At 29.7% G+C, this 27,975-nt stretch overlaps 1 protein-coding gene across 1 annotated transcript; it reads left to right on the top strand.

Annotated features, from left to right (window-relative positions):
- Positions 1-86: 86 nt before the first annotated feature.
- Patr-1 (Protein associated with topo II related - 1) lies at positions 87-17,666 on the top strand. Its single transcript, XM_065515026.1, has 5 exons — positions 87-217; positions 480-1,410; positions 9,512-11,232; positions 11,295-11,540; positions 14,489-17,666. Exons 1-5 carry the CDS (start codon positions 179-181, stop codon positions 14,765-14,767), a joined length of 3,216 nt encoding a protein of 1,071 aa, XP_065371098.1. The 5' UTR covers positions 87-178; the 3' UTR covers positions 14,768-17,666.
- Positions 17,667-27,975: the final 10,309 nt, after the last annotated feature.

The raw sequence follows: 27,975 nt of genomic DNA, 5'->3' as shown, positions 1-27,975 counted from the left end.
TATTTGGAAGTTAAAACAAATAGATTTAATACCATTTTCATAATTCTTACAGACAATTAATAATATGGCAACACCGTTTCTACGTTCGGCCGATGTCGTTTTTAGCGAATGTCTCAAAGGCGGCCAATATGGCATGACAAGTCATGACAATTTCACATAAAATAAACAAAATTTATCGATGGAAGACTCATTTTTTGGATTTGATACATCTGTGCCGGTAAGTGGAATATTTATTTAATGCGGAACGTGTCAAAGCAAATCGCGATTAAATAATCTTTTGTAATAGTGGTATAGTGAAGTGATAGGAATCGGATCGCGACGGTGTTGCTTTGGTCGGTCGCGGCGGTCACTATTTTTGTGTTTGCGAACAATATTACTTTACGGGGTTCTCAAAGAGCACCCGTGGCACTAAAATGCAAGTGGTTTTGTAATCGGTAAAAATTGTATATGTTTTTGTTTGTTCTTTTGATTACTAATAGTTGGACGATGATGGTGGAGGGCAAATTGCTGAACCATCGGAAGAGGAATATGATGCTTTAAATGACGAGACCTTCGGATCGGCAATTAATGGGGACTGGGAAGAAGTTCATGAAAATCTAGTCCGTTTGACCGGTGATGTAGAGGGAGATGGGGATACTTTGGACAGTGGAGCTCATGGTGTGGCAAGTGGTGGTTATGGCTCGCTGTCCGGAATGAAAAATAGTCGAACACAACGTTTCGCAGACTCAGATCTTGAATTAAATTTGTCAGGTATGAAGTTAGACGATGTAGATCTGAATTATGGAGACAATGAAAGCATGAGTGGGCTGATGGGTGATACTGTCAAAATGGATCCCAGTGTTTGGTCTTTGGGCGTGAAGGATAGAACTTTAGGTGCAAACAGTTCAGCGGTAGTAAATCGTTTATCCTCTAATCCGGAGGATTTTTTACGTGAGCACTTTCCCACGCCGTTTCAACATCACCAACAACAACAACAAAATCAAGATCTAAACAATCAGCGACAACTTCAAATAAAACAACAACAATCACAAAATCTGTCTTTTGGTTTGCCTCAGTTTCCTAAAATGTCATTGCCTCCGCAACAGCAGCAACAACCGAAAATTTGCACTTTGGAAGATATCGAACGTAATATGATAATGCAACAAACAATGCCTAAGCAACCACAAATTCAGCATCATCAACAGAGTCAACAGCAGCAACATGAAGCTGAAATGATAGCGAAACAGCAAAAAATTTTACATGACATTTTAAGACATTCATCCGAAACACCAACTCCTTTGCAACAGCAACAACAACCTCAACATCTACAACATGGAAATCATCAACAACAACAACAACAGCAGCAGCAGCAACAACAACAGCACCAGCAAATGCTATCCCAACAATATTCGCTATTATTGGCGCAAAAAGGTAAAACTTCAATAAGATTTGAGAACAAAGTCTATTTGTTTACGACTATCACTTTTGCAAGTTGTTTATTTAAATGTATTTTTTAAAAAATATGTGCTATAAAGATTGAAGAATTACATATTTCGCAAAAGAAGAACCCCCTTTAAGCGAACTTATAGGAAGGATTTGTACAAATTTCACCTTAAATTGGTCAAATGAGTTCCTTCCTCATAATGTTACAAACGGCTTTTAAAAGTAAAAATATAAATATATAAAATTGCACATTTTTATAAACATCTGTATGATATTTTTATATATGAGGAGTAGAGTGTCCCTTAGAATTAAAGAAACGGTACCCCCTGAAAACTTTTTGCTATTTTGCTATTAAGTAATTACTTTTGAAATTTAATTTAAAAGAATCGAAATGTGTACGTAATTGTCGTTCTAATGAGATATAAAAGACAAAAATTGGTTAAAAACGTGTCTCAGGCCACTAGAACAAGAAATGTAGGAACAAAATTAACATATTTTGAGAAATATTAAAACAAAAGTTTATTCTTACTTAAAATATATCCATATTTACTTGTATATGAGTGTTTATGTTCATAGGGTACAGTTAACATATTCGCAGGTATAACCAAACAAATATATTTTTTTTAACGGCAGTTTCAAAACTCCAATTTCAAATTTTTAAAAATTTTGTTAAACAAATTTCAGAATTTTTAGATCATCACATGGGGATTTATTGACAACATAATAGGGAATAAAAATGTGAAAAAAGTATTTCAATACCTTATATAGTTTTTCCGTACCTGGGATTTAAATTTTGCGATTTTCGAGAAAAATTAATTTTTTGGCCATATTTTGGCGAATGATTCCAATTTCCTTACTGTTATGATTTTTAAGTAAAACCAATTTAGAATATTATAGTCCAGGTGAATTTAAATATATTCTGAATGTTTTACTAAAATCGGGAAACGCTAAGCCTTAAATCTTGAGGGTCAAAGGTCAATTTTTTCAATATTTGGAATTTTTCATGGAGCGAAATTTAATAAAAAATATAAAATGAATTCTAGTATTTACAATAACAGCACAAAAATGGAAATTAACCCTTAAGAGCACTTGGGGTCAAAATGACACTGCACTTTTAAAATCACGAAAAACACAGTCATTTTGACCCCAAGTGCTCTTAAGGGTTAATTTCAATTTTGTGCTGTTAATTTTGTAAATACTAGACTTAATTTTATATTTTTATTAAGTTTCATCAAAATTGACCCAAAAATATATATTTCGCTATCTCTCCATGAAAAATTCCAAATATTGAATATTGTACTTATTATTATTATTTATTTAAATTCAAAACCAAGCCCATATTGTCTCATTAGAACGACAATTACGTACATACACATTTCGATTATTTTAAATTAAATTGCAAAAGTAATTACTTAATAGCAAAATTTAAAAAAAAATGAAACAAAATTATTTTTTTCTCCTTGTAAATGCACTTCAAAACTAAATCGAAAGTCGGCACGGGTTGCCCTTCTTAGAACAAGCTAAAAAAATTATTGGTGGTATTTTAGGTCATTACGAAAGTTTTCAGGGGGTACCGTTTCAACATTTAAAAAAATTTAATTCTAAGGAGGAGCCGTAGAACAAAAGGTACTATTCCGAATTTTTTTAAAAATTGATTTTTTGGTATTTTTATATTTGGGTTGAAATCTTCTAGAAAAAAACAATTTCCCAAAATTTTTAAATTTTCAAAAAAGTACCTGCGGCTCCTCTTTAGGGTGGGTCACCCTAACTTTTTTTTATTTTATATTTTGTTGACATTTTTGTTTGCTTTTGTTTAGATGATGAAATTATATTATGATACTTGAGTTTTTGATAAATACCTTAACATATTAAATATTTAGAGAGAAAAAGTATTACACAAATGTTTACAGAAGTGAAAGAAAGGATAATCAAAATAATAATAAAGTGTTCATTTAGCGACAAAATTCTTATTGCTATCAAATTTTGGTATTGATTTTCTCGATTCTTCTGAGCTTTGATGAATCTTACTCTTCTTGTTTTGTTGCACAAAGTTGATGTTGCTTTATTCACAGCTTTGACTGCTCTCTTTACCGCTTGAGTATGACATGAGGGTTAAAATGGCTCAATTCCTCCGTTGTTTCCTTCTTCAATAAACAGAAGAAGAATTTTTTCATCTACAGATTTTAATATTGGAGATTCAGTAATATTTGCATCCCATTTCAAAAGGTCAAGTATGACGAAACAGCCATAATTTATTTGATGTTGTGGATCTATTTTTCAAAATTCGATGGACAGCTAATTCACGAATATGTTGTTGGGGATCTGTTAACATTACAATTAATAAATTTTCAGGATGTGCTTTTTCTTTGAATCACTGGACCGACAAACCTTCAAAGTTGTGGTTAATACATATCTGCTAAGTTTGATTAGTTCAAAAAGGTGTCGAGGTCCTTCTTTACAGCTGGGAAGAGTTTTTATAGAAAACCACACTGGAGCGTAAACATTTACAATATATATTGCAAGAGTTGTTAGATTTGTTCTCAACTGAAATATATAGACGAAGATCTGCACTTATATTTTCAACGCAAAGCTCTGGTAAGTTCGTGGGAATTGGTTTAAACTTCACTATTGGTCTTTTTCAAAGTTTTCAAGTTCTTTGCAATTTTTCCTAAAAATGTCTATGGTCTTGATTTACCACCATCAATATAAATAATAAAAACAGGTGTCTGAATGGCAGTTCAAAATACAACAAAATACATATGATACACAATTAGGCTCTACCCAATATTTTTTCTAGTAAACGAATATGCAATTAAAAAATGTTGTGATATTTAAGAAAAAGTTTTTAATGTTCGTAATTGTTCTGTTTCTTCACAATCCGACTGATCATATTCAAGTTCAGATGCACTGCTTAATACAGTGGTGGTCAAAACATATGCAACCACCAACAGAATTTTATAAAAGCTGTTTAAACTAGTTTAAGATGTAAACAAAAATATTCATTTGCTTATAATATTTTTTAATTAATGCTTTAAAAATAAGAATATGAAATCAAATTCAGAATTTTTTGCATTGAAAAGAAATTAAAAAAACTACGTATGGGTTGATATTTCATTGGCCAAAACATATGCAACTAATTGCTTTTAAAACATTTATGTCTATAAAACTTAATATTTCGTGGCAAATCCTATATTTTCAATGACGGCCTTACATCGGCAAGGCAGTGAAGCTATCAAATTGGCAATAAAATTTGCAGGAATAGCGTTCCAAGCATCTACCAATCCTTGAAACATAATATCTGAATTAGTGCAATTTTCGGTGTCGATTCTTTGATTAACGATTTCCCAAATGTTCTCAATGTGATTTAGATCTGGTAATCGTGGTGGCCATTCCATTACCGAAACTCTTTCTTGTGCTAACCACGATTTAATAACATGTGAAGAGTGCTTGGGGTCGTTATAGTGCAGAATAACTCATCCAAGAGGCTTATTATCCTCAGAATTTGGAAGCATTACTCTTTCCAAGATGTCTCTATAGATAAATCCACCCATTATTTCATTAATTTAGAGCGATGGTCCAACTCCAGCACCAGAAAAACTGCCCCCATACCATTACGTTGCATCCTCCATGTTTCAGTGTCTTTTTGCAGTATCGTGCTTGAAGCCGCGTGTTAAGTGGTCGTCTTACGTAACACATGAAATCACTTCCGATGATATTAAATTCGGATTCGTCGCTAAATAGGACAGTCGTCCATTTGTTTTCTGGCCAATTTAAATGCTCCATAGCAAACTTCAAACGTTTCTTTTGATTACGTTTTGATATAAGCGGTTTTTGCGCGTAGGGAAATCGTCGGTGAAGCATGCAGGATGGAACGTAATGGTATGGGGGTTGTTTTTCTGCTGCTGGAGTTGGCCCATCGCTCTAAATTAATGAAACAATGGATAGATTTATCTATAGAGACATCTTGGAAAGAGTAATGCTTCCAAATTCTGAGGATAATAAGCCTCTTCGATGAGTTATTCAGCACGATAACGACCCCAAGCACTCTTCACATGTTGTTAAATCGTGGTTAGCACAAGAAAGAGTTTCGGTAATGGAATGGCCACCACAATTACCAGATCTAAATCACATTGAGAACATTTGGGAAATCGTTAATCAAAGAATCGACACCGAAAATTGCACTAATTCAGATATTATGTTTCAAGGATTGGTAGATGCTTGGAACGCTATTCCTGCAAATTTTATTGCCAATTTGATAGCTTCACTGCCTTGCCGATGTAAGGCCGTCATTGAAAATATAGGATTTGTTACGAAATATTAAGTTTTATAGACAAAAATGTTTTAAAAGCAATTTGTTGCATATGTTTTGGCCAATGAAATATCAACCCATACGTAGTTTTTTAAATTTTTTTTCTTTTCAATGCAAAAAAATCTGAATTAAATTTCATATTCTTATTTTTAAAGCATTAATTAAAAAATATTATAAGCAAATGAATATTTTTGTTTACATCTTAAACTAGTTTAAACAGCTTTTATAAAATTCTGTTGGTGGTTGCATATGTTTTGACCACCACTGTATATCTGGCTACTTATAGCCATTTGTGTAACTGTTCTCTGGTTTGTTATCAAAATTCGTTCTCCAGCAGGTATTTTTTGGCTTCTATTTCTTCATATGTTGGCTCTTTTTTAGTTTCCCTCTCATATTTAAGGCTATGACTGGTCCACTCATAAAATTTCATCAGATCTGCATAGGTTGGCAATGTATTATATTTCAAATCACACAAAACAAAAAATAAGGGACACTTCCAACTATTCCTGTTACGCTCCATTTCTCAGATTATGAAAACCAAATAAATAATAGCACTTTTTTCGTAATTTATCGAAATATGTAGAAAACTCAAACAATTTTTATCGCTGAGCCTTTCAAAAATTTTAGAAAAAAATGTTGACCCACCCTACTCCTCATAAAACTATTAGGGAAGTACAAATGTGGATTATTTATAACAACAAACATGTCCTAAAGATTCATATTGGAACAGATTATTAATTTTTATACATATTTGATGAATAAAGCAAGAGAAATTTCATCGACCAACACTCCGTAATTTGGATTTTTTTTGATGGAGAAATATTTGCTGAAATTTTTCTCCAGTTTTAACTGCATTAACATTGGTTCAGCAGTTGAGAAATTTAAGGCTAAAGTTGAACGTTTAATTTTTGTGTAGCATTTACATTTAAAAAAATGATAAGCTGATGAAAATAAGTAAGAAAGTATGGTCAGTAAAGCCCAACCATATAATACCCTCAGGGTTTAATGAGGCTTTTCTCCTGGTAGTAGGGTATTCAATCGATTAACCGTTAATCGGTTAACCGATTAATTTTGGACGGTTAACTGTTCGAATAATTTAAAATTGCCGATTTTCAAATAACAAATAAACCGATTAATTTGTGTCGATTAACCGATTAACCGAAATTCCTTTTTTTTGCACTTTAACATATTTTTTTGTATTTATTTTTCCGTTTAAATTCAAATAGGTACAAATTACAAATTAAAATTACATATTTTTTCGAACATCCAAGAACCATGTTTAGTGAGTATAACAACTGATATATTTAATTTACATGTATTTGAAACTTTGTTTGTATTTACATGTATAGACGAAACTTTTTTTTGAAACGATCGAGTCTGTGATCAAAACTTAACGAAACTATTGAAAGTATTCAAAATCTAAAACAGTCCAAAAAGTACTCCAATGGTATACGAACAATTTTATATGCTTCGAAAAAACTAAAAAAAGAACTGATATATTGGATATTCTTTATCATGCGATTCGATTTCTTCAACATCTTCAATCAGCGAGAGTGTTTTTTCCAAGTCAAGTTTTATTAAATCTAAAGAAAAAATCATTTAAAAGGAAAATTTAAATTATATTCTTTTTTAAAAGACTATATTAGAAGATCTCACTAAAATCCTATAAAAACTCACATGCGTATATAAAAAGGATCTCAAATAACATATTTGCTATTATTTTTTGGGTGAATTGTAATGTTTTGTTTGTTTTTTATGTTTTTGTACACAAAATTCGTGGTTGTATTTTCAATTTAAAATTAAAATAGAAATTATTCGGTTAATCGAATAAATTTAAATTAACCGATTATTAACCGAATAAATCTACACCCCGATTAATTATTTGCTCGATTAACCGATTAAACCAGAAACCCGATTAATTGAATACCCTACCTGGTAGTAAAATCTGTTTAACCCCCAAAAGTTCTATTCCACTAAAATTCAGATTTGACTAAAATATAGTACCTGAGAAAACAATAGGTATGAACGGTACAGTGTCATAATAAATAACACTTCATAAACGATAATTTAATATACGATAATGATAATTTACTTCTAAACAAATTTACAAAAATTAATTTTTTTATAAAATAACATAAAATATTTGTCTTTAACAGCATCTGTAAGATACTTATATAATTTTTTGGCCACCATAGTTTCAATAGTTTACTTAATATTGGATGGCATTCAAATTTTGGGAATCGGGATTAACAAAAATTTTACTTTTGGCCAATGAAATGAGCCTCCATGCGACGCACACAACACGACTACACAATTTATTTTGAATACATAATTATTAACCTGTAATCCAATGTACAATACGTGTTTTATAAATGACATTTTTTGTAGCCTTATATATCCAGATTGTTAGGTTGAATTTCGGTGACATATGGGAATTCTATGACATCGAACGTGACATTTGTACGCGGAATAGAGTGGAATAGATTTTGCAAAAATAAGAGTATCTGAAAAATAATTTGGTCCTTATGTTCCATTCAAATAAGTACATTTGAAACATTGTCGTCTAAAATATCGAGCAAAATAAGGGTATATCGTACGTGACATAAAACGGAAGTGATTTGAGGTACATGTAAAATTATGCGAAACTTTGCGAATCGTGAGAATTGTTTTTTTTTTATGTTAATTTCTTGTACTAAACCAAAGATTTTACATATTTAAATGAAAACAATCTTCGGATGATTTTATAATAAATACAATTTTATATCGTACGTGACATACCGTACGCGGCAGAATTTTTCTATTATAGTAATACAAAAAATATACGGTTTAAAAAAACAAGGTGATAATCGCAAAAATCAGAGTCAAATTCATTTCATACTTCATACTAATTGCGGCGCTCAGTTTTCGCCGCCGCCACTTTAGCTTAATACATACTAATTAAATTAAAAAAATAAAGTTAGTCGTTTAAACTATAATTTTTGCTCTTAAAACGTTGTAATAAGCTCTAAATACCTTCACATAGTACAATTTTAGTGTTTTTTCTTATTCAAATCATCTTGAAAAAAGTTTCAATGGTTTTTGTTTTTACAGCCATAGTTGACATACTCATGGAATTGTCCGTAAATTACTTGCTGTGTTAAATAATCTGTCGCATTTCCTGTCTTGATTTTATATACAAACTTTAATGTATTTAGTTAGTCTTTGTCTGATGTTTAGCCTATTTAGTGTATCTCCAATTGCCCTTTGATCGCAACCAACGGAAATGACCTTATTCCTGAAATTGGTTTGGTTACCGAATATTAGAAAAAATATATTAAAAACTAATTATTTACATTCCAGACTTACTGCTAGAAATACAACAACTTTGAATTGTTGTAACAGTTTCACTTTTGTTGTACAATTTTTTTTTGGAACGGAGGGAAATTTTAATTGTCTTGGGAACGATATACCAAATTTGATCCGGTAGTATGTAGTAATGTTAGATATGCTAGAATAGCAAAGTTGGCAAGGATAAGGATATTATCAACAGATGTGGAGTATTTCTACGAAGCTATTGCTGAGTTCATTTTCATTGAACTCTTTTTGAAATATTTTTAACGAAATAAATTAAATTGTATTGATATTATTCTTATTTCCATCATGCAATTTTAACTTGGTAGTAAATTTAGACCATACATACGCCATGCTAAATAAGTGGAATTAATTTTAATGTTTCGAAATTTAATAAAATTCATATTGTTAAAATTAACTTAACATGTGTGTATTTTCTATACGATACAGGTCCGCAGGGTCCGCGAGGTTTTGTTAATCCTAATCAACAATCGCCCCCAAGGCCATCGAACAATTTTGCCAATAATTTGGCTCAACATCCTTTAGGAAATTTACTACAGCAACAGCAACAACAACAACAAGATCTACCGCAGCCACCACCACTGCATTCTCAGCCTCAGTTAGGTGCTGCAGGAAGTCGACTGCCCCCCGGATTCTATTTTCAACAATCTGGACATCCTCCGTTGCCACCACATCCCCTACTTAACCAACACGGTGGATTGCCAAATAATTTTCCCAATCAACGTCCACTGCCAAATGCACATCTCCCAGTTGCACTCAATAACTTCGCTATGCATCCAAACTTTAATGCAATGCGTGCGGCTGCACGTGGCATACATCCAGCGGCAATTTTGGCACAACAACATCAACAGCAGCAACAGCAGTCAGTTCCAAATCGTATACCCGGTCATCTCCCAAATTCGATGATGCTTCTTAATCAAAATCCAAACACGTCGAATTCCTCATTCAACATGTTCAATATGCGTCTTGTACAAGAAATTCAACAAAATCACCCACTGCTCCAGAACGCCGCTCGCCAAGCTCAACAGCTTCAGCAACAACAGAATTGCATTCAAAATCACATTAACATCAATAATAACCACAATCAGCGTATTGGCGGTGGTCCAAATGCTGCAATTGGCGGCAGTGGCATCGTAGGAAATCAAAAACAAAATCATAATATGAGACGTGACGGAGTGTCGGCTAATGGTAATTTGCCGCACGAAGAATTCGACGAGTACGCCAATCTTATGAGCACTCGTGAAAAACATTGGCTGATTGGTATTCAATTGTCGCAGTTAAACACTGACACGCCATACATTGACGACTATTATTACACTGTCTATAGGGAACGAAAGGTGGTCTTGAGTGGAAATTTGCGTCACAGCCAGGCACACAAGGACAACCAGCTTAATCATCCTTTAACTCAACCCAAGGGGCACGCTCAACTTATTCTAGTGCAGCTGGGCAATAAGAATGGTCAACGAAATGGCCAGCATCGTGAACGTCGTAATTCTGAAAATCACAACCAAAACCAAGAGATGAAGTTGCCGACATATGTTTTTACACCTCTCAAATTTGAAAATTCGCTTGGTAAGTTACAGTACGGCAGTGTAACGGCACCACGTAAAATTATTGATGCTGAAATTATGGGTAATGAAACATCATCCACTTCGATCACAACTGGATCAAATAACGCCGTCGCTAAGGACGTTACATTAGTTCAAACGGCATTGTCTGCAGACGCTGGTACAACTCTGTCAAGCATCAATGTTGTTGGTATTAAATCGGAAACTCCGGCTTTGGTGCAGATGACAAATACAGTTGGCGATACGACGGCAGCCAATAGTCAGCGGAAGTCCCGTTATATTCTGTTGCATATTGAGACTTTGTATCGCATCCTGCTGAAGTTGGAAGACCTAAACAATCCGAATGTGATTGCGACAATACTGATGAAGAAGAAAAAGGAAAGCGAACGCATTGCAGCCCTAGAACAATTAGAAAATGCCAATAAAACACCAGAGGAACGAGCCACAGACACATCTAACAATCCATCTATGAAAAGCAAATTTAACTACGAAATCGAAACAAAAGATGCTCTTATTGAAAAATTAGTGGCAGGATTGCAACATGACAAGGTCGTTGCCATGATGAATGTCCGCAAAGGAAAGGTGAGTCTTTTTGAATAATCCAATTGAAATATTGTAATTTTTATAACGCATTTCAATTTAAGGTTTTAATTCGTCGCATCATGCCGAATATTGAAAGCCACGACGTACGTTGGAATGTGTGGATTGGTGTTTTCAGCTCTTTGCAAAATGTTTTTAAAAAAGATCGCGATGATACAGAAGGCGTATTATACTCCCTGTATCCTGAGTTTAATAAACAAATTAAATCTGCTAACTTTGAGATTATTGTAAAAATTTCTTCAGCCATTACACTTAATGATAAAAAATCGAATGGCGTCTTTTGTAGTAAGGTAAGTTAGATAACATTTAAATAGTAACGACACCAGACTTTTACAGACAATTTACGATAAGGCTTACGTTATTTACTATATTATAATATTGATATTGTCAACGATGACAGATGGATGTTGCTTCCTACTCCTTTTTTGTTATTTTATTTAAAAAAAGATATCAGCTCCTTAGCATAGCTTAATTTTGATAGGTACATAGATTCCTTTATCGCTATGCGTAGACTATTAACGGGGAGATTTATTTGCCTGTCCATTTTCTTTGTAATGTAGCTCAGACATCCCTCACCGTGCTATTGCATTGAGGAGAAAACTTGTGCTATTACTACGAGTGCGTTTGTAAATGCATTAATATTTGCCATCATTGCTTTACGTTAAATGCTTTTTAATTAAAAATGTTGCCAGTGATGCCGCAAATTTTAGCAACCACTGCTTCATTTTGTTTTCTATTGTAATCGTTTGTAGGTCATTCCCTCAGTGAGGTACAAATTTACTGCATTTAGAGATCCATAAGTCAGTATTGGACGTATTATAGAGGTATACATCTACTAATACAGTTTGAACCACAATTTCTTCACTGCGAGCAACACTCTTCATCACTTGAACGAAGGATGTAAAACTCAATTTAGGCATCATATTCGATGGCGCACAAGTTTCAACTGTAAACCATCCGATAAACATGGGTGCCACTATGCTTCTTCAGTGTGGTCACCTTCGCTGAATTCTACCTACTAGAAGCTTTCAAAATGCAGCCTTAAGTACCGTCACAGGGTGTCCTGCAGGTTCCATTTGAGCGCAGCTCGTATATGACAGCTTTGAACAACATTCATAGAGACGCCATCAATTCCGCGCTAGCAGACGCCGAGAAGATTCTGTCGCGTAAAACAAGAATTGTTTTGTCTAAAGTGCTTTCTGGTCCAGCATAAGCCGTGACGTCCCCATCTTATGCCCGCCGCATATATTACTTCCAGTCAGCCTTCACTACTTCACTATATCCATAGAATTTATAGACTCATCTTTTCGAAGTAGCACAATTTCTTGGACTTGATCTACATGCAGAACCCCTACATGCAGATTAAATATTGTTTGGGGTTCAAGCCATATTTTGGTCCACACTTCTTGCGACAGGTGAAATAAGTGTATCCCTCTTCACCATGTGTGGTAGTTCAATTTTCATGATCATTTCGAGTTCAGAATAATATATGATATGATTTCAGAGCGACTCACCGAGGTGCCGGAGGTTTTTTAACTCATAATAACATTTTATCCTTAATATTAGCAAGCAAGTGCGATCTTATGTGTCGATTATGGACAACCACACATTTCTAGTTGCCAATTTGGCAATAGAAGTGACAGTTGTCAGTTGCCATCTGTAATATCATTTAGGCAACTGACAACGAAACTGAAGCTTCAGTTGCCATCCATAATCGACTCATTATATTTGTTAAAAAAAATTATACTGTCAAATTTCAGCTTTTGACAACTTAATCTTTGTTGTTGTTGTAACAGTTCCGCTATTGTTGGAAGTTCTTCCCTGAAAATAAATTCAATTGTGATATTAATTATTAGTGGTGTCATGAGGTGGTACTGGGAGCTGGAGAAATTGTGCCACCTCTGTCGGTGGCATTTGGTTTGTATACATTTTTTATACTCCCAAGATGACCTGCCAATTTTCATATCAGTTGGGGCACTATTTCATATAGCTGCTATATAGCCCATCTGAACGATTTGCCCCAACTTTTTTGTTTATAAAGCTATTGAAGTGAAATTTGATTTGAATACATTTTTTATGTTCCTAAGATGACCTACAAAGTTTCATATGATTTGGAGCACTATTTCATATAGCTGCCATATAAACGATCTGGCCAACATTTTGACGTTTCCACAAAATATAATTTTTAAATTTTGATTTTTTCGAAAACGTGTGGATTCGAACAAAAAGGATTAGTTTCTTATTAATCTGTACACTTAGGTTAATAACTTCTCACTCACAACTTTTTGCAACGCTTTGCCATGCAAAAGTACTGATCCACGAAACACAACTACACTTGTTACGCTCATTCTAAAAATACATATAAACAAAACACGGTACAATTGGACAAAAACACATAACAACGTAACAAACATTGGTATACTATAGTTTTACATACTAGGACAAATGTTTTCCATATTAATCCTTTTCACTTTTGTGTAAACTTTCGCCAGAACAAACAATCAAAGTTGCAAAATTTTCCCCGCCAATTTCACGCAAAACGTGTGGTACATAATAAGCTTTCTTTAACAGCGCGCAAACAGAACAGTATTGGTCCACATATTAAAGTTAAATAATTTTTTTCTAACTAGGGTGTTTAAAAATTAAAAATCAACAAAATTTCTTCCATCAAAATTTGATGGTTGGGATGGCTGATGACATGTCAACAGATATTGTCTTGCCAGCAACACATTATGTTGCCTGACAGACAGCATCTTGGTTTCCTCATGTAAATGATCAACATTTGTCATCCGGTTACGATTCGGAGTGCATTGTTTTGTAGAATCCACTGGTATATCAGTTCACAATCATGAGATATTTAATTTTGTATTGTCTATTGCTAGGTATTTCTTATTCCTTCATTTGTAATTTGTACTACAAGTATTTTTATTTATTTTTGTCATCAACTTTGTTCACGTGAAAAAATTCCCCAACATGGACATTTTTAGATGGAATTTTGTAAACAATAAACATTTGTTACGAACAAAATCAACTATTGTGAATGAAAAGTTCATGGGAATATCACGATAGCAATTTTCAAATGACAAAATATATGTTCCATTGTTTTTCGATACCCTACAAAAATCTATTTTATAAGTTCTATTTTCCCATATACTAATTAACTTTACATTCTAATTTAATAATTTTACATTGATCCACATTGAACAGATGAAATTAATTTATATTTGATTTCTTTCAGTTTGGCATATCATCATTGGTTTGCTTAATATTACAAGCTGAAAATATTTATGTAGCAAATGACGATGCAACCCTAACAGAGAACAATAAAGATAAATGGCGTCAGTTTTTGGATCAAGTTGCTTCATCTTTAAATCGAACAATACAGAATCAAACAATCTGTGCCGCCATCGAATCCGATTCCATACAACCCATAATGAATCATTTTGCACGTTTCAAAGATTTAAAGCTGGATTCACTGTTGGCGTTAATTACCGAAGCCAAACAACAAATCAATTGAAAAAACGATTGACAAACAATACAAGCAATTTATGGCAAATATTTTGTGCTAAAAAAGGATATAAATAATAATGAACAGCAGCAGGCAAGTAGTAAATTAAATGTTTATATTTACTCAAAAACCATAAGTAAACATAAAGGGCAAAATGTAGACTTACATTGGAAATATGAACAAAACGGAAATACACATCCACTTTTAAGGACGGTGGTTTGGTTAATTTATTCAACATCTTGTGGTTCTTGTTCCAAACATTCACCCACACCTTAATCTCTAAGAACATAATAATATACAAAGAAACCTTTAGATACAGTTCAAAAAGTAAAAAGTATAAGAAAAGTCCAACAACATGAAAATACACATATGTACGCACTTGCATATATTAATTTCAATAATACTTTAAAGAATTTTTTGTAAGAAATAATTAGTTAACAAAACTTAAAAAAGCAAATGAAAAAGAAAAAAATACATATAAAAATATTTAAATTATAATTCATTCACAGCATTTCTTTTAATGTTCATTAAAAAAAAATTCTAAATTCACAAATGCATAGAGATGGATTAATGTTTAGCTTTTTTTGTAATTAGTTAAGTCCTTTTATTTCTATTTTTTATACTAATTTCTTTATTTCTTCTAATTAATAATTTATTTTGTGGTGCTAATTTACAAATGGCAGGCATCAGCAAAACAGTTTAGTTTGTATTCATTTTTGTTTTCTTTTTTTTATTATTATTTTTTGCAATTAAAAGGAAAATTATTTATTTTAATGAATATAAACATACATACAAGCAAAAATACAACAAATTTTATAAATACACATATTTTAAAGTACTTTTCCTTTTAATTTTTGTTTAAACAAATCTAATATTTATGCATTATTATTATAATTTTTTCATTTAATTTTATCTTATTTTATTTTCTATTGGTGTTTTGTAAATATTTGTAAAAGCAAAACCTTAGTATTTAGGATCTAAATTTTATTTAAAATAAACAAAAATAAACAAAAATAAACAAAAATAAAAAAAAAATAAAAAATAAAAAAAATATATATATATTTATTCAAATATAAACAAAAAAATCCGAAAGATATAAGAAAGAAAAAGTTTAAATAAATTCTTTCTTGATCGATAAAAACAAAATAATTGAAAATGTATTCAATAAAATCACAATATGAATTAAAACTTCAGAATAGGCAAGTTTTTATTTATTTAATAAACTTTAATATTAAACAATTTTCAATCTTACATATTTTAAACATTACATTTCGTCTATCAAATTAGTTAAAATAAGTCAATAAAAATTCGATGCGCTACTGTGGCTTCATTTCAAAATCAATAACTAAACAGTTAACTACGGCGGTGAACATTTTTGACATTGTCACCGATTTTACGCATTTTAATTTTAGCAAAAAATTTTACTTAAATAAACATTTTTCATTTACATATATTTGCTGTTTAAAATTAAAAGAAATTTTTAATTCCAAAAAAAAAATAAAAAAATGTTTAATCAGTTCAACAAAACAGACACATTATTTCACAAGCGTATTTTACAAAACTTAAACACAAATTAGAGAAGGGGTAAAATTTACCACATCCTCCGTAGTAAAAGGTTAAATTTTCAAAATCTAATAATATTTTCTTTTTATTTTCGGCAACACAATGGGTAGGAATTGGTAAAACAATTAGGAAATGTTTTATTTGATATTCAAGAAATAATTTATGTTAAAAAAATGATAAATTGTGTAAAAATTGAAACTTATCGTTTTTGTAGTTGATAAAAAACTATTCTTAATACATGTATAGTATGTATGTATGTATGTATGTATGTCTGTCTATATTATTTAAGTTTGATGACTCTTTTTTAAATTTAAATTAAATTTAATAAAACATGTATTATAAAAATTACAATGTATGTCGTCTACCTGAAACTTTTTACCCATTGTGAATTGGAGTTTGATTAGTTTGTTAATAGTGTATCGACTCGTAAAAATATACATACATTTTTGATGTAAACGTTTTTTCATTAACTTTTTTAAATAAAGAAAATGTATTTAAAAAATATACATATATAAAAAAAAACTTCAAAAGCCATTATATAAATATTTATTTCTGTAATTAAAACGACATAAACACACTCACCACTACTCGTATAATAACTGTAAACATTTGCGGTAACGGATCAATATTTGTTTAAAAAATCCAAAAACTGCTAATTTTAGTAAATAATTAATGATTGATTGATTGATTGATGTTTATATACATATATATTATTTTGTTATTCTTATAATTTTATTATTTTTTGTAGACTATTGATTTTAATTTAGATTTATCCAATTAATGCAAACATAAATTTATAATTTCGTTTTGGTAAAAATGTAGAATATAAATATGTATACAAAAATTCTGAACCTTTGTCTCTTTGTGTACGTGTGTGAAAGAGTATACATTTTTGCAATAATACTGCTGCGCACCCACTTCCTTTGAGCTTTCATTATTATATATTAAAAAGATTAAAAATTAATAAAAAAAAATATACAAATTAAAACAAACGCTTTCATATATTTTTTTTTAAAGTCAAGTGTTTGTTTTATACATTTAAATTGATTAATTAAAAACAAAATAATTAACTCTTAATTATACAAATAATATTATACAAAAAATGTCAAAATATAAAAAAGTAATTGCTCCTTCTGTTTAACAATATTTATGTATGTATGTTTAAATTTTGTTTCTATGTTCAATGAAATTATTTTTACAAATTTATCTAGATACAAACTTTTGTTCGTTTGTTTATATCTATTCTATATTTTATTACGAAAAGAATATATTGTAATAAAAAAATTAACATTTTAACAAATTAATAAATTCGTTGTTCTTTAATCACTGCATCAAAACATACAAAGTTTTATTATTTACTACACATATACATTCATACATATGTACATTAGGGATATAACTGATTTAGGCAAAATTTTTATCATACCACCACGTGATGGCCAATGTTGTATAAGTAATGAAAATCATTTTTTTAGGTCATTTGGAATCAAAAACATCACGCACCAACAGTAATTTCTAAAATAAACAAAATTTTTTTTTTCACTGAAAAATTATATAAATAATTTAATATTTTTTTGCAAGTGTGAAGCATACTTCCCTTATTTAAAAATTATCTTTTGTATTATGTCCGCTGTTGTTATTAAAATAAAATATATTGTATTTCGAAATAATTGAAAATATTCAATGAAAAACTTTATTGCGTTTGGTGCGTGAAGTTTTTCAACAACCGCGAAAAAATAATACTGTGGTTTTTCATATTTTTTAATGCTCTATCCGACTATGCTATGCCAATTTGCATATTTGCAAAAATTGTCAATAGTTATATCCCTAATGTACATATACAATATATATATCGCACTCGTTCAACAATACTGTATTAACTCAAAATTTTTACAAATTCACTTTTTGCAAGAAATCAACTAACAACATCAATATCTATCTACTGTAAATTTCAACGTATTCCGATTACTCTTTCATCTCGAAAACCACATTTGAGACCATTTTCGTGATAATTAGTGACTACCTTGTATCAACAAAAAAGTATTATTTTGAGTTAATACAAAAATTTAAATAGAAATACATCGTATATTTTCATAAAAAAATGTATTATTTTGAATTGAGCCTTTATTCAAGTTAAAAATAATCAAATTGTTTTATTTAAATTTGGTTGTATTTTTAGTTGATACTTGGGGTATTCACATGGTCTGCTATTAGTCATATTGTCATAATGTCCTAATATATTATAATAGTTGTTGTTGTGTTTTAAACAAAAAAAGTATTATTTTATGACAAAACAATAAACATAGTTCAAATAGTGTTATTAGTTTAGAACTTTTTTGTTTGAAACACAACAAAAATTTGATTAAACTATCAAAATATATTAGGACGTTATGACAATATGACCAAATAGTAGACCGTGTGAATACCCCAACTGTTTTGTTGATAAAATAATACAAAAAAAATATCAAGAAGTTTTAGAAAAATGGTATTAACTCAAAAAATAGATTTATTTTGCAATAATTGCAAAAATTTTAAAGAAAAACAATGTAAATATATTTTCAAATGGAATTTGCTTAATATGATGTATTCGGATTTTCAAATTCTCTTAAAATGTAATCACAAACAGTTTTTGCCCTCTACTGAACATTTTAAAATTTTGAGTTAATACAGTATTGTTGAATGAGTGCGATATGTATGTATGCATACACACACACTTCCATATGTATATTAGAGTGACAGCCGATTTTTTTTTTTTAGATTTCAAAGAGTGCCGGGTGGAATATTGTGACACTAGGCCTAAATGTTAAGTGCTGAAAATTTGAGCCAAATCGGGCAACGATTTCTGGACGCACATCGTGGTCAAAGTTCAGATATATGCAAAATTTTACTGTTAATATGGAATAAATAGGTGAAACTCGTTAACTTTCTGCATTGTTTTCTAGAAATATGTAGATTTATTTATATTAATGAATATTACATTAAAAAAAAGTTTTGGAAATTAATCCTGTATCTCCTTTGGTTCAAAATTACCCAAAAACTGTATTATCGCCAAAATTAGAGAAAAATGCAAATTTTTCTGTTTTTGAAAAAATTTTGCTACTAAATAAATACTTTTGCAATTGAATGCAAAAGAATCGAAATATGTACGTAATTATCGATGTAATGAGATATAAATGACAAAATTTGATTAAAAATATTTAAAGTTATTACAAATTCGCCAGACCATTAACTTGTTTCAGGCCACTTGAACAAAAAATTTAGAAAAAAAATTAAGATATTTCGAGAAAAATTAAAATAAAAGCTCAATTTTACTTAAAATATGTCCATATTTACTTGTATATGAGTTTTTGTCTTCGTAGGATACCGTTAACCTTTTCGCAGGTATGGCCAAAAAAATATTTTTTTTAACGGCTGTTAAAACTCCATTTTAAAATTTTTAAAAATTTTGTTAAACAAATTTCAGATTTTTTCGATCATCACATTGGGGTTTATTGAGCTCAAAATAGGGAATAAAAATATGAAAAAATTATGTCAATACCTCTTACAGTTTTTCCGTACCTGCGATTTAAATTTTGCGTTTTTCAAGAAAAACTAATTTTTTGTCCATATTTAGGCGAATGAGCCCAATTTTCTTACTGTTATACATTTTAAGTAAAACCTATTCATAATATTATAGTCCTTGTAATTTTAAATATATAACCTTTGAATCGTGAGGTCAAAGTTCAAATTTTTCAATATTTGGAATTTCTAATGAAAAGATAGCGAAATGTTATATATTTTTGGGCCGATTTTCATGAAACTTAACATAAAGTCCTGAATTTAAAATAACTGCACAAAAATGGAAATTAACCCTTAGCAGCACTTGGGGTCCAAATTACCCTCAACTTTTAAAATCACGAAAAACACAACCATTTTGACCTCAAGTCCTCTTAAAGGTTAAAATTCATTTTTGCACTTTTGTTGTAAATGCTAGACCCCAATATATATTGTCCTCAAGTTTCATGAAAATCGGCCCAAAAATATATAACATTTCGCTATCTTTTCATTAGAAATTCCAAATATTGAAAAATTTGACCTTTGACCTTCACGATTCAAAGGTTATCGTTTTCCGATTTTAGTAAAACTTTCAGAACATATTTAAAATTACAAGGACTATAATATTATGAATAGGTTTTACATAAAATTTATAACAGTAAGGAAATTGGACTCATTCGTCTAAATATGGACAAAAAATTTGTTTTTCTTGAAAATCGCAAAATTTAAATCGCAGGTACGGAAAAACTGTAAGAGGTATTGACATAATTTTTTCATATTTTTATTCCCTATTTTGATCTCAATAAACCCCAATGTGATGATCGAAAAATATTGAAATTTGTTTAACAAAATTTTTAAAAATTTGAAACAGCCGTTAAAAAAAATTATTTTTTTTGGCCATACCTGCGAATAGGTTAACGGTATCCTACGAAGACAAAAACTCATATACAAGTAAATATGGACATATTTTAAGAAAAAATGAGCTTTTATTTTAAGTTTTCTCGAAATATCTTAATTTTTTTCTAAATTTTTTGTTCAAGTGGCCTGAAACGTTAATGGTCTGGCGAATTTATAATAACTTTAACATTTTTTAATCAAATTTTGTCATTTATATCTCATTACAACGATAATTACGTACATATTTCGATTCTTTTGTATTCAATTACAAAAGTATTAATTTAGTAGCAAAATTTTTAAAATATCTGAAAAATTTGCATTTTTTCCGAATTTTGGCGATAATACAGTTTTTGGGTCATTTTGACCCAAAGGAGATGCAGGGTTAACTTCCAAAAAAAAATGTTTAATGTAATATTCATTAATATAAATAAATCTATACATTTCTAGAAAACAATGAAGAAATTTAACGAGTTTCACCTATTTATTGCATATAAATAGTAAAATTTTGCATATATCTGAACTTTGACCTCGATGCGCGCCCAGAAATCGTTGACCGATTTGGCTCAAATTTTCAGCACTTAACATTTAGGCCTAGTGTCACAATATTCCACCCAGCACTCTTCAAAATTTTAACAAAAAATTTTTTCCATACAACTGATTGTCACTCTATGCAAGTAAAGTATATATGTATTTATTAGCATTACACAAATTATAATATAAAAAAGCAATTCTGAATTCATTGTAGCAACTGTAATAAAAACAATAATAATGGACACACAAAAAAAACTGAAAAAATAAAACATTAAATACCAGTCAATAATATATTATTACAAAAATTTATTATTTGAAATTTTAAATAATCTTTATTCATTAACAACAGCAAAATTTTCAAAATTTCGACGAATTCGGTGACACTCAATTTTTTTTTATATATGGGGCATTTCATGTCAAGTGAACCAACTTTTGAAATCGATGTCTTCCGATCGGGATGAAATTTGCACCAAGGTTAGCTCTATTGGATAGTAACTCAGACACAAAACATCGGTCGAGAACTCTCTGAGTTATAGGGGGTAAAATTTTGACAATTTGGTCAAACAGGGGTTTTTTCTTATCCATGTAACTTATTACCTATTGTTCTTAGCAAAATGTGTCCCAAATAGTATAGATAGCTATTTCTTCGATCTTTCGAAAAAAAATATTTAAAAAAAAAAATAAAAAATTTTTAATATTTTTTTTCCGAAATCAAAAACTTTTTTGACTTTTTTTTAAAATGCGTCCTTTTTTTTTTTTTTTTTTTTTTCTTAAAATAAAGTTTAGATATTTTCCTTGAACACCTACTTGGTCGCTTAGTGGGATGCGAGTGGGATATCTATCAAAATAAATATTTTGTAACTCAAAACATAAAATTTTTGACTTTTTTTGCAAAATCAAAAACTTTGTTGACTTTTTTTTTTCAAAATGGACCCTTTATTAATCTTTTTTTTTAGGTCAAACAAAAGCTTAGATATTATCCTTGAAGACCCTTTTGGTCGCTTAGTGGGATGCGAGTGGGATATCTATCAAAATAAATATTTTATTTTAATTTACTTAAAAGTATTACTACAATTAACAACTAAATAATAAACTACTATTATCACAGTATAAAGGAAAAGTAGTCCCTTGTAACCCTTGTAAACACATAAATGTTATAAGAAATTTTAAAAACAACCACTAATTAACAATCAGTTTTAGTGGTTATTTAGCAAATTTATTATTATTTCATGTGTAGACATTCTGAATTTTGCATTAAATGACAGCGTCAGTTCCCTTGCAAATGAGTTAAACATTATGTGGTTAAAGTTACTATGCAGTAAATCAGTAGGTTGTGTAATTTTTTTCAGATTTTTATTTAGTATTATCTGCAATTTTCTATTATAAGTTTTAGCAACTTTATGAAACCAGACTTGGCATCCATTGGACATAATTGGCCGAATACACATTTTGTAAATAAGAATCTTGTTTTTTAAATTATGTTAAGATCTTCTGTTGAGTAGGGTGTAAAGGGCACGACCGCATTTAATTGCTTTTTCACAAATCTATTTTACGTGTTGTTTAAATGAAAGCTTTGTAACTAATATGGTTTTTACACTTACGTGCATTTTGGCGAAACCATCAGCAAAATTTGCCAAAATATCAAAAATCCTATTGTTTTAAATGATACAAAATAAATTTAGACTGCTTTTCTTTTTTGTGCTATAAAATTAAACAAGAAAATAATTTTATTAGCAAACACTTTAGTTTCCGTTTTGCAGCTATTATTTAAAAAAATGTTGGACATGACCCTGTACAATATAAACGTATTAAGAACTTTTTTACGCCATTCATTAATTCGGGTTTTAAAATGAGTAACAAATTCTTTAGTAAATGAATTATTCACTTAGTCTAAATAATTTATAACAAATTGTATTATACCCGCAAGCTCTATAAACGTTGCCGAATCTTTGCTTAATTTTAGGGTCCTAGGGAGTTACACAAATCTGTCATAAGTTTGATATCATTGTCAGTGAACGTGGCTAATTTGAAGTCATACAGTGCATGATTGACGCATTTACAAATACGCTAAAAGTTTGTTACCATTTTAGAAAAAGATGTCCAACGATGTTTAACAGCATGTACAATAGAGTGTCCCTTAGAATTAAATTTTTGGAAATGTTGAGACGGTACCCCCTGAAAACTTGTGTAATGACATAAAATACCACCAAAAACATTTTTAGCTTGTTCTAAGAAGGAAAAATGCATTTTTTTCAGTTTTTGTAAAAATTTTGCCGTTAAATAATTACTTTTGCAACTTAATTTAAAAGAATCGAAATGTGTACGTAATTGTCATTCTAATAAGATATAAAAGACAAAAATTGGTTAAAAAATGTTATAGTGATTAAAAAATCGCCAGGCCATTAACGTGTCTCAGGCCACTAGAATATGAAATGTAGGAACAAAATTAACATATTTTGAGAAATATTAAAATAAAAGTTTATTTTTACTTAGAATATATCCATATTTACTTGTATATGAGTTTTTGTCTTCGTAGGATAGCTTTAACCTATTTCCAGGTATGACCAAAAAAAATTACTTTTTTTAACGGCAGTTTCAAAACTCCATTTTCAAATTTTTAAAAATTTTGTTAAACAAATTTCAGAAATTTTTGATCATCACATGGGGATTTATTGACAACATAAAAGGGAATAAAAATATGAAAAAATATGACAATACCTCCTATAGTTTTTCCGTACCAGCGAGTTAAATTTTGAGATTTTCGAGAAAAACTAATATTTTGGCCATATTTTGGAGAATGAGCCGAATTTCCTTACTATTATGATTTTAAAGTAAAAGCTATTCAGAATAATATAGTCCAGGTAATTTAAAATATAGTCTGAAAGTTTTACTAAAATCGGAAAACTTTAACCCTTAAATCGTGAAGGTCAAAGTTCAAATTTTTCAATATTTCAAATTTCTCATGGAAAGATAGCGAAATCTTATATATTTTTGGGCCGATTTTGATGGAACTTAAGAAAAATGTAACACAAAGTCTAGTATTTACAAAAACAACAGAAAAATTTAAATTAACCTATAATAGCACTTGGGATTAAAATGACCCCAAACTTCTAAAACCATTAAAAAATAGTCAATTTCAATAGTGCTGATGAAAATTTTATTTTTATAGGAAACAAACTTTAAAATATTGTGTTGTGTATTAGAAAATAGTATTACGAAGCCATTTTGAAAAATGTTCACAATTTTCTTCAATTTTGACCACACATTTTTCAAACGGCAAAATATTGTATTTAAACCTGATTTTTGCTTTAATAACGTAATTAATATTTTATTGATGATTTTTGAATAATAAAATTGATTTTAACCCTTTAGTGTACTTTTGATTTAATAGATTTAAAAAAATAACTGGAATGATTGAATTTATTTAACTCTGAAAAACATTAAAGTTATCACCATTCATATTGAATGTGTTTTTCGTGATTTTAAAAGTTGAGTGTCTTTTTAACCCCAAGTGCTATTGAGGGTTAATTTTAATTTTTGTGCTATTATTATAAATACTAGACTTTGTGTTACATTTTTCTTAAGTTTCATCAAAATCGGCCCAAGAATATATAACATTTCGCTATTTTTCATGAGAAATTCCAAATATTGAAAAATTTGACCTTTGACCTTCTCGATTTAAGGGTTAACGTTTTCCGATTTTAGTAAAACTTTCAGACTATATTTTAAATTACCTGGACTATATTATTCTGAATAGCTTTTACTTTGAAATCATAACAGTAAGGAAATTCGGCTCATTCTCCAAAATATGGCCAAAATATTAGTTTTTCTCGAAAATCTCAAAATTTAACTCGCTGGTACGGAAAAACTATAGGAGGTATTGTCATATTTTTATTCCCTTTTATGTTGTCAATAAATCCCCATGTGATGATCAAAAAATTCTGAAATTTGTCTAACAAAATTTTTAAAAATTTGAAAATGGAGTTTTGAAACTGCCGTTAAAAAAAATATTTTTTTTTGGTCATATCTGGGAATAGGTTAGCGGTATCCTACGAAGACAAAAACTCATATACAAGTAAATATGGATATATTCTAAGTAAAAATAAACTTTTATTTTAATATTTCTCAAAATATGTTAATTTTGTTCCTAAATTTCATGTTCTAGTGACCTGAGACACGTTAATGGCCTGGCGATTTTTTAATAATTTTAAAATTCTTTAACCAATTTTTGTCTTTTATATCTTATTAGAACGACAATTACGTACACATTTCGATTCTTTTAAATTAAATTGCAAAACTAATTATTTAATGGCAAAATTTTAAATGCACCTCAAAACTAATTCGCTAAGTCGGCACGGAACAAGCTAAATGGTATTTTTGGTGGTATTTTATGGTATTTTATGTACATTAATTCTAAGGGACACTCTAATGTACAATACTAACTCCATGTTTTTATTGCAACAAAACGTAAGTTTGCAATGTTTTGTGTTTATCATTAGATTCATTAAATATTTGTCCAACAATATTTTTAAATCATAGCCTTCGTCTATTTCAACGTAATCATTAAAAATGTCATCCTCAATATCACTTTCGACGACTGTTGGAATTGTAATTTTTATTGAGACTTTCACGATAACAATAAATTAGATACAAAAATTGTCAATTTCACATTCTATACTTAAAGCTATTAACGTTTTGCTTTATCACATTATAATTGAAAATGCTACATTCATACAAATTAAAATTTCGAATGTATTATAATACATATATACCAAATAAGTTCGTTAATAATGTTTGCTCCCGACATTAGCAATATCAAACAGAGATGTTCTGTTAAAAATGGATAAAAACTAGATAACAATTAAATTTTCACATCTGTTAAACAGCGTGGACAAAAAATGTCTAGTAAAAAATATCATGTTCTCTATCTACGAACTGTCACTGTCAGAGAGTGTTAAACTCTCTTGCTTTCTCGTTACAAGTTTTTAAAAGTAAACGAACGGAATCCCGTAACTTCCAGTGATAATTTGTACAAATTATTACAAATTATCAAGTACGCGAACACTACTAATATAAAACAAGTAAGAGTGCTATATTCGGCTATGCCGAATCTTATATACCCTTCACCTTTGTTGTGGATGCATTATTATTTTTTATAATAAGTATATAGGTATGTATGTACTAGGGTATTCGAATTGTTCGATTTATCTCTTGTTCGAATAAAACGAATAATTCGAATAAGAGATTTTAACTTGTTCGAATAATTCGATCACACGTTTAAAATTAATCGAATTATTCGAATAATTTAATTTTTTTATAAAAGTAAAGATGTCGGTTTTTTAATATTTTATTGTTAAAGAAAAACAAAAAATAACGTTAAAGTTAACAATTCAAGTATTGATAATGTTAAAAAACATTCGATAACAAAGTCCATCATTAAATTTTTAACAGAAATATTCTGATCAGAATAACTCCCGAACAATCTGCCAAACAATTGACTAGCAAACCCATTAGTTTTGGAGCTATGCTTTAAAAAAATTGAGCTAGTTGGACATGATCCTGAATTCAAATACAATATAAACGTATTAAGAACTTTTTTATTTCGTTCATTAATTCGGGTTTTAAATTGAGTAACTAATTCTTTATTAAATGAATTATTCACTGTTTTCTAAATTATTTATAACAAATTGTATTATACATCAAGCTCTATCAACGTTGCCGAATCTTTGCTTAATAAAGTGGTCTTGGGGAATTACACAATAAAGGAAATCTGTCCAAAGTTCGATATCATTGTCAGTGAACATGGCTAATTTGAAGTCAGGCAGTGCATGATTGACGCATTTACAAATACGCAAAAAGTTTTGTGATTATCATTCGATTTATTAAATATTTTGCAACACTTACGTATGCGATTAATAACATAATTTATAGACATATACCTATTTTAAGATCATGGCCTTCATCTATTTCAATGTAATCATTTTAAATGTCATCCTCAATATCACTTTCGATGACCGTTTCAAAATCACATTCTCCATCACATTCAACTCCACTTTAATCTCAGTTAATATTTTGATTATTAATTGCGATTCTTCTATTATTTCGACAGATAAATAACAAATACTTTATCCGTTCCTTTTATTTTCATTGGTTCAAGTCCTAAGTTAAAGATTTTTTTTTAGAATTGTAACTTCTTGCAGTAATATTTATATATTTATTTATAGGAACACTCATATACAGTGATCGAAAGTCCCTTTGTCTTTAGTTATTTGTCGAATTTCAGAAACAATATAATTTTTGTGAGTCATTATTACTTATTTAAATTTGAAATTATGAAAAATTTTATATAATTTAATAAAATTAAATATATATGAACATTTATTCGTTTTATTCGATTATTCTACATAAAATTGTTCGAATTATTCGTTATTCGAAAATGGTAATTTTTAAATTGTTCGAATAATTATTCGTAAGAAATTATTCGATTAATCGAACGATCATTAGTCGAATGAATACCCTAGTATACATTGCCCACTTTCAGCGTACAGCATCCTAAATTTATCAAGAACACAAAAAACAACAACAACGCCAAACGAAACAGAACACCAAAAGAAAAAACAAAAACAAAATACGCAAGGCAATGAAACCAACACACATCCAAACATACGTTTAATTGTATAAAAAACAACAAC

Source organism: Calliphora vicina, chromosome 1 (genome assembly GCF_958450345.1).
Source record: "Calliphora vicina chromosome 1, idCalVici1.1, whole genome shotgun sequence".
NCBI lineage: Eukaryota > Metazoa > Arthropoda > Insecta > Diptera > Calliphoridae > Calliphora > Calliphora vicina.
The sequence above is the reverse complement of the archived record's forward strand: the minus strand, read 5'-3'. Positions and strand labels throughout refer to the sequence as shown.

Excerpts from the sequence above, each read along its gene's own strand:
- Patr-1 (XM_065515026.1), top strand. The coding sequence starts at position 179 with ATGGAAGACTCATTTTTTGGATTTGATACATCTGTGCCG. Across the intron at positions 218-479 it reads GATTTGATACATCTGTGCCG|TTGGACGATGATGGTGGAGG; the intron begins GTAAGTGGAATA and ends GATTACTAATAG. Across the intron at positions 1,411-9,511 it reads GCTATTATTGGCGCAAAAAG|GTCCGCAGGGTCCGCGAGGT; the intron begins GTAAAACTTCAA and ends TATACGATACAG.